General features: G+C 41.8%; 1 protein-coding gene across 2 annotated transcripts in view; it reads right to left on the reverse strand.

Annotated features, from left to right (window-relative positions):
• Positions 1-3,515: 3,515 nt before the first annotated feature.
• Positions 3,516-9,119, reverse strand: part of RNGTT (RNA guanylyltransferase and 5'-phosphatase) — a 187,900-nt gene continuing 182,296 nt past the window's right edge. For both annotated transcript variants that reach the window (XM_083831491.1, XM_083831490.1), the window contains 2 exons: positions 8,992-9,115; positions 3,516-6,279 (listed from right to left, as the gene is read on the reverse strand). In XM_083831491.1, the coding sequence (XP_083687617.1) occupies positions 6,116-6,279; positions 8,992-9,115 (288 nt within the window). In that variant the 3' untranslated portion in view covers positions 3,516-6,115. The remainder of the gene's footprint in view (positions 6,280-8,991; positions 9,116-9,119) is intronic.

Consider the following 9,119-nt stretch of genomic DNA (forward strand, 5'->3'; position numbering starts at 1 on the left):
TTTGTTACCGAAGCACGGGTGGCCCATTCCCACCGGTCAGCAAACGGTGAAAAGCGCAAAGCCAAACGCAACTTTTCAAACTCCAGCATTCGGCTGCCACGGATTATTTGTGCAGGGCAGCAGCGGGTCACTCGCTCACTCATACGGGTAAGTATTACCCGGCAGCAGAATTATCATTGATTTCATGCGATTGATTTTTCAGGCCAACGGTAACATACTAAATCTTTTCTTTTAAAAGAACAAACTGTCATGGCAGGAGAAAGTGAATTAGTCCAGCAGCCCACTGCTATCAAGACCAGAAATCCTTTCAGAGACGCAAGCTTTCCACTGCCTGATGGGGAAAAGGGACTCTTTTTTTTTTAGTGCTTTCCTAGCACTTATTTTATGGGTCTCAAACCTCCATATTGTCAAACCGGAATTCTTCATTAAAAAGACCTTGCATAGGACTGTCTATAAACTGAACCAGAGGAGAAGGCTGTAGGTACTTAAATACACAACAAACAGCACCAGCTGCCAAGCAAACTGACGGGGAATTCAAACTGAGATTATTTTTCTATTCTGATCTTACCTCACTACGAGTCAGAGCTTACCCTGGAGGGAGGCCTGTCTCTGGTGTTCCTGCCGTGCCGCTCGGACTCTGTCCCCTTGTCCCCTTACCGCCAGGGCTCTCAGCTTCTCCCGCTGTCCGCCTGCACCCTAATAGCAGTGATTGTGGTGCATTTCTGGGACTTCTTACTCCGGAGTTCATCACAGCAGGGTTTGGCCAGGGCACCTGATTTGTCTTTTACCTCCCCAGTCCAGAAGCCAGCTCAGTTCCTCAGCCTCAGTTAGCATTTACGCTGGCAAAACTTGATTATTCCCGTTGGCGGGGTATGAGCTGGGAGGAAACCATTTCAACCATTTGGTTGAAAATTTTCCATCTCTTGATGATCAAATTAGTTCCCAAACTCTTTGAAGTACGTTTTGATAACAACGAGGTGCTGTTTCTCCAGTGTTACACACTCAGCGCTCACGCAGATGCATTTAATACGATAACCTTATCGCCTCCTCGCATTAGAGGAAACTCTGAACATTTAATTTTCTCAAAGTATCATAGATGAATGCTCCCGAACCCAATTTGTGTGCTTTCTGCTAGTCAAATAGGCACAAAGATACTGAGGGAGGAGAAAGAGGAGGGAGAAAGGGGGCACGAGCAGTATATCTTACCAAATAAATTCTTACCACGGGAGTTGACTTGACTATAATTTGATTTCATTATTTTTTTTGGTTATTTTTACATCCAGTGTTTTCCAAACGAACTACAAATGGGTTGCACTTAAAATTTATTTTTTTGCCACAGTGGAAAGCAAGATTATTTTCCTCTCATCAAGTTCATTAAGCATCTTTCACGTTTTCACACTTAGGATGCGCTGTTGCTGGGAGGTTCTCGCACTAGCGCTTGTTACAACATGCTCAGGTACTCCTTGACTGCTCCCTACGGATTGAAATAAAACAGATTAAAATGAGCCTGACTGAGGGAAAACTGTGTTTTGTATGTCTCAATCAACCTCCAGCCCGAGCCCTACGGATCTCTGCAGCTGAACACATACTCAGCGTGTTGTGGAGGTCAGCAGGATCTCACCAGGGAAGCAGAAGGAACACCAACCTGTATTCCCACTGCGTGCATTAACTAATTAATCCAGATGTCAGCACACGGAGTACAACTTACCTTTGTTTGTACATGAAATAAAGAGACGAGGGTCATGAGGGAGGGAAGGAGGAAAGACTCCTTGCTCGTATGATGAATACAGTCACAGCTGGCAGATGCTGCTTTGATTTCCCCGTGCAAGCGTGATTGGAGCGACAGAACTGCCCCATCCATCAAACTTCTGATCTGCAGGGCTGGCATCACACGGGGACGAGCGTACGGGCGCCGAGTGGAGGAGCACTGCCCTCATCCAGCCTGGATGGAGGGTCAGCCACGGGGGCACAGGTCCCAGCCTCACATCTGATGCCAGGACAACTCGAAAAGCAGGCGGGCGGGTGTAAGATGGAGGAGGGAGGCTGTATGCGCAAATCGTAGGAATTTGACACTGCAAACAAAGGGATACGGATGAAACCTCAACTCCGTAGGGTTCCTGACTCTCGGAGCGTGAAGTGACCCCAAACAAGGTGAGAGCAAACCTTGAGCCACTGTTTTTAGAAGGATGGAAGTGATCTGGCCATATCAGGTATTTCAGCCAAATGCCGATCTCATGGAAGTTAGGAGAATGGCTACGATTTAGGACTTGGTTAAAGAGGTACAAAGGAAAGCAATGCCACATATGGAAAATAAATAGCTCTTGACCAACTAATCCAATACTTTTAATGAGATTATAAATTTGATTGACCACTGCAGCAATTTTGATGCAACCAAATTTACACTCAATAAAATATTTAATGCTGTGCTCGGAAGAGCATAATAGCACAGGGGACTAACATAAAAGGACACATATAATATCGATTTAAAAAAGAACTGGTAGAGGAGACTCTGAAGAGACATACAGACATCTGCAGGAGGGATGCAGGAGGAACAAATTGAACTTCTGCTCTCATTCTCTCTGCACTGACTACAGATGAATCCCAGGAGATTAGCTTGCTGTGCCAAAGCCTTTGTGAATACTCTTGGGTCCTGAGATACAATTATGCATTACACATTATGCAAATACAAAGTCACACCTCACAGACACAGAACTGATGAGCTGCTGCACTGAGGAGTGGGGATGCTGAAGGACTGCTCCTGTGAACAAGCGAACACGAACCACAGCACGATGTGCCAGGCACGTCAGCCTACCTCCTGAATGCGTACAGACTACTGAACGGGAGTTAAAGAAGTTACTGAACCTCCCCAGGTGTGCTCAAATGCCAGGTCTGGTTCGGCATTCACACTCGAACACTGTAAAATCAGAAACGGTTGAGAGAGGCACCACAAAGAGTTGTACAAATAACACACCCATTAGAACAGCATACCAGCAGCGGACGCAGGATCTTAATTAGAAGGAAATTTCAAAAGCCAAGATGAGATTTTTAGTTCCTGAAGGATGCGCTCTAGACAGATTCCTGAAACAGCAAACACCCCTCCTACAACACAAGTCCAGGAGTTGGTCCAAGTAGCTGTCCTACCAGCTTTAGGGGTACGCTGATGACAAACAGCCAGGGAAGACCTGTTCAGCTGCCTCTTGCACAACTTCTCATACAACTGCACTCTAACACTGAATTGGATAAGCTACCTAACGTTAGCCTGTCATAAAACAGGTACTTCGCACACCTTTTGGTTCTAGGAGCAGCAAACTCTACTTAAAAATGGCATAATGGATCACTACCACCACTGGCTCAGGGGTTGGGAGGTTCCTACCTGAGAGAAAAGCCTCTGACCTCTGGAAACTGTGGAAAACTGTCTTGGAGGACTGAAGAGTAGTAACACCACAGTGTTGTGGTGCTTGAAGTGATACCAGGACAGCACAAGGCCTCAGAAGTAAACACATCCTTAGCAGCAGTATTTTAAACCATTGACTTTATTAAAATACTTAATACATAGTTTGCAGAGGAATGTACTTACATTTTTGGAAACTGCACTGAAACCAAATTTTAATTATATATTTAACAAAAGACGTAACAGTGGATGATATCATGCTGTACACCAAAAAGTAGACAAGTTAAGGTTTTTTTTATTATCATTATTTTCCTGGCACAGACTCTTCTTTGCTTCTTAGCTTCAGTCTTGAACATCTAATAGCAGACAAAGGAGGTCTGCATTTCTCACAGCATGAAACCCATCTGGTCCAAGTGAAATTCTGTTTGGTTTTGTCACGTTCTTCATTCAACCAGTAAATTCCAGAAAAGCAAAGGCAATTGACCTCTCTAAAAAGCTACAGGTCATAGTGCAAGGACGGTTCTGTAATCAAACATGAACATGGAGCTCTAAACTTCCTCAGAGTCATTGCTCTTTCACAACATCCATTTCAAGTAGAATGTGAAAAGATGCTGTCCGAACACAAGGGCTACAACACATTCATGAGCTTGGTGGAATGCACATGGAAGCGAGCTGCAGCCTGATTCCTGCAGCTCTAAAGTAAAAGGTAAACCAGAAGCTAGGTCTTGTTGAAATACAAGATGCAAAGGCTGGGAAGGAGAAAGAAGGAGACAGCCTGGAGACATCCTGACAAGAATGAAATGTAGTAACTCATTTAAAAGGCTGCAATCATCATATAAGTTGCAATTGCCATAGAACCATGAAGATCAGCGACAAAAAGTTTGTTACAACAATCTCAGTGATGAGTGTAATTGGGGGGAAAATGTTTATACTAAGTGAATAAATAATTGTGTTTCAATGCAAGATGCATAGAGGCTGCATAGGTTTTCACAACAGATTCATAAGGCTCTTTTTAAGAGATGATTTTGCACCTTGCATAGGTGGTATTATATCTTTTCTATAGATAATATGCAGAAACTATGTACAGTTGAAAAAAGAACTTTGATGAACACATTTTTTCCCCTCAAGTTTTACCATAGTATAAAAAGTAACTTATTTAACTCCTTCGGTTCTCTGAAACACGTGTGGAATATCCCAGAAAGAGATGCGAGGAACACCATCTGAATGATGCCACGTATATTTACACAGCAGGTTGAAACAGCAAGAGAAGCCACCACAAAGCATAGTCCTAAAGCTTCCATGTAGAAAAGGAAATATTGCAGGAGTTAATTTCGCTTACAAACATTAAAACTCATTCAAATGGAAATGTGTTTTAGTTATAACGAATTGATGATCGTTACTGATCAGACTGCTGGATGAAGGATGACTCGTACTGACGCGGTAAGTAAACTATAGAAAAAGCCAATCAGATCCCTGCTTGTTAAATTGACAGTAAACTTTAAAATCTGCGATAGTTTGGTTTCTAATTAACCCCAGCTCAGAACAGCTCCTCCATGAGACAACGAGGACGCAGCTTCCCAGAATCAGTATCATCGACAGCTGCCAATGCACTGCCCTGAGAGTCACCACGTATTAACGTGCTTCTCCGTTCGGTTCGAAGAGAAGTCAGCCAGTGGCTTCACGCGGTATTGTCGGACAGCCAACCCCAACCACCCCCATAAACGGTTCATCTTCGCCCTGCAAATTATCCCAGCCAGGAGACCTTCCCTGCGACCTGGCTCTCTCCCACTGAAACTGCCTTCGCCTTCACGCAGGAGCTGTCTGGCAATTCTTTTGCCATTTTGTGCCTGTATCTAAGACGTCATCATTTGCACTGGCTATACCTCTTGCATATCACAGTGAAGTGTACTTTTTCGTAATATTTACAATAGTATCACTGTGGAGAACTAAGCCCTGTACTAGAATCAGTCTCAGAACAGAGACCTTAACGCTAAAGATTTGGTGTATTCCTTATCTACAGAGGAACTTAAAAGGCAAAGCTAAAATCAGCCCACTATACATTTGGTGTGTTAGGTTCAAAAGGAGAAAAAATAAAACACCCAGCACGTTCCCTTTCAAAAGGATGCTATTTACAAGAGGGATTCACTTTTTTAATATTTCAACAACAAAAACCCAGCTAATATTAAAATTAGTGAAATCTAAGAAGGCTTAGTTTTTAACCAACACAGTGCGGAAACAACATTGCTGTTTGCTTTTAAACACAAGTCTCAGAAATGCAGGGAAACTAGGATAAATTATGCTACGGGTGACAAACTGCAACCAGTTGAATAACAATAATAAAAAAAAAGTTTTTCTTTTTTTTAAACACAGCTTCTAAAAAGTACAGCATTCCAATGTTTTCGCAGTTCCAGATTGCTGACATTATAAATTAAAGGTGAAAAGGTATCCGTATATAAACAAGGCAGCTTTCCCTTGATTCCACTGTACTGTTCTTGTCTAAACCTTTGGAAATTTCATCTTCAAATACCAGACGGTAATGTTGACTTTGTCAGTTACAAACCAACGTCCATTCATGATGTGGAATTTGGAGAAAAACAACAACAAAAAAAAAGGAAAAACACACCTAGGTATTTACAGCAATTCAGGTATTTCTTTTTCCAGCCCTCACACTCGTATTTCACTTTCTGCAGCAGTGTAAACACGCCATCCGCTGAGCCCGAGGCCTTATGTGATGGTACGCGGCCTCTTGGGCGGCGGGGGTGGCATGAGTTCGGTGTCAGGGTCGAGGTGGTGTTTCCGTGGCTGTCCTTGGGAAGCTGCCGTACACCTGTCGATGAACTCGAACAGCATCTCCTTCGTGACCGGGTTCTGGATGCTATTGCACACAGCTGGGGACAAAGAACATGTTCTGAAGTTACCGAACCAATCTGTTGCGGTATTTGTTGCACTTTGATAATTTGATCCCCTTGTTGAAAAATAAATAATAAAATAAATATAATAAAAAAATAAATAAATTTGGCTCAAGTAGTTGGCCTTAACACGTAATTGCACAAGGCTGCTCTGTCAGGAGTCAACCGTTTCTGCTCTACCCCAGAGGTCAGCAAAGCACCACTGCCACAGCGGGCATCAACCTCACGAGAACTGCTATTTTTAAACAAAAAAGGCATACACGTGTGTCTGTGGGTATATGTGCACTGCTTCACGCAGCAACTATAAACGTGCCAGGAACTGACATCACATTGAGGCAAGGAACGGCAACAAACGCCTCCTGAGGCCTGGCCTTAAGACACTACCCAAATCCTAACGCTTCAAAAAAAGACTGGCTCGGTAGTGAAAACCTCCAAACTAAGGCCACTTTTTCTTCCATCACTAAGTACTATAAATACTATAAACCCAATGCACAGTACTCGTTTACCCACACATTTTTACGTGACAGAAAGACCTGATGTCAAGCCGGGGGTGTGTCTGGCACACTAGGTCTCATGGTGGACAAGGCCGCACTCCTGCTCGGTGGCCAAGGCATGCATGGATAAGCACGTTCACATTACTTAACACAACTGCCCAGGCCATAGCTTCTAAATTATAGCCAGCAGGGCTTTACGGACCATATAAAAAGGCTCAATTCTCGTAAAACAAATGGCCCCAAGTTGCACCGAGGGAGGTTTAAATTGGGCACGAGGAAGAGTTTCTTCACAGAAGAGTTGTTCAGGCATTGGAACAGGCTGCCCAGAGAAGTGGTGGAGTGTGGACGAGGCACTGAGGGACATGGTTTAGTGGTGGATTTGGTAGTGTTAGGTGGATGGTTGGACTTGATGATCTTGAGGTTTTTTTCCAACCTGAATGATTCTGTGATCCTGTGAATATTATTAATAATTTTCCTATGTAACTTTGTGCTCCTCCTCTATACTCCTAATTAATCCTCCCTAGAGATTTAGGGAGTACAAAACAAACAAACAAACAAATCCACCACCAACAAAAGGGCAAGAAATGAAGTATGAATACTGTGGCTGTCTTGAAAAAAAGTACAAGATTATGAGAGGATAATGTACAGCAGGTAAGGCCACAATATGAATGCAACTTTGTGGAAAAATAAAAATCTGTTGTCTCCCTAGATTATTAAACCACAGTAGGACCCCCTAAAATTTACTTGCAACATAGCATTGTTACATGTAACAATCAGCATATACTTTCCTGACTCTGGCTGCTCAAAAATGGAAAGTTGAAGTAAAAAAAAAAAAAAAGAGACCGTTCTATTCTAAAAGTTCCAATGGAAAAATTTAAATATTTCTTATAAAACAGTTCTTCCTGTAGCATTTAAGTTATTTTATTTTTAAGGAGTTCATTATTGTTTTGATATGGAAAAATCAAGAAAAACTTAACTGCTCCACAAAGGGAGAAAATATGAAGACAAAAAGGGCAGCTGCACATGCTCTTAAGAAAGAAGGAAAGAAAAAATATGCTACTCCTTAAAGAAGAGGAGACTCCAAACAAAACTATTGAAAGAGTATGCTGAAACAGAGAAAAGAAAATGTAGGACATGGCGTTGTTGTACTTCTATAACTTTTGTGGCCCATTCCTCTTTCTCACACAGGGCTGTTCAGCAAGTCTTTCAGCTATATTCTGTGCTGGTTCCCTAAGGTGCCAACAGATTTATTATCTCCTGACAAATGACCATATTTTGTTTATGCTAGAAAATCTACTCACTGCTGAGGCAGAAATAAAAGTAGAATGGCTTAGAAAAAATCCTACATATTCTACACATGTTCTAGTAAACAGCGTGGTCTTAAACATGATTAAATTTCATTTTGGCTCCTAAAAAAAGTCAGTATCAACATGACTATTGTTGGACACTAGTCAGCCTTGGACACTTTTATTCAACTTCTTAGACTTTACCTGAAAGTAAACAACAGTGCTTAATTTACAAAACTTGACAAAATCATTTTCGGTAGAAGAAAACAAAACTCTCATAATTCCACAGGGATAAACCTACACCTTTCATTTGCTTCCTTCTTCATTATTTGTAATACTAGTGTGGAAACTTCAGATGACATTTTCTCTTATTAGTTTTCTTGTCCATCCACCAAATAACGCTTCTGGCATTTTGAATAGAGGTGAAATTATAATGGATTTTTTGTTCAACAATTCAACTCGTAGCATGCCAGTTTGCATTACTTCACTAAAAACCAGCACAAGACCAGGAACTGTTGTCTGTTAGTCAACTGCTACTACAGTACCACTGTAAATAAAATCTTTCTTGGGTCTCACTTAAAAGGTGTGCCCTACCATTGAAAGTGTTTTGAGTATGTGTTTGCAGTTCTGCAAAGACTTAGGCGCTTGTTTCTGCATTATGTAAAATAGCGCATGAGAGTATCTGTTTAATTGACTTCACTAAACAATCCCGCTGAAGCCAAACGATTCATGGCACATAAAAGCTAAACATGACAGAAGCATTTGCATGGTGAAGCATTATTATAAGTTATATATGCCAGGATTCAAAGTAGAAATGAGAACACACAACACATTTCCTCCTTACACTAGAACAGAGTTAAGAAATCAAAATGTGAGCCTGAGAAACTTTTAAAGTGTATTACTCTACTCACCCATGGCAGTGCTGTAGGCATTTGGAAAGCTTTTGTCTACTCTCTGTCTCATGAAGACCCAGCTGTTGTTCTCAAACTTGCACTCTATAATCTTATTATCATACTGCTTCAGTTCTTTTGTTACCTGT

The sequence above is a fragment of the Anser anser genome (genome assembly GCF_964211835.1).
Source record: "Anser anser genome assembly, chromosome: 3".
Lineage (NCBI taxonomy): Eukaryota > Metazoa > Chordata > Aves > Anseriformes > Anatidae > Anser > Anser anser.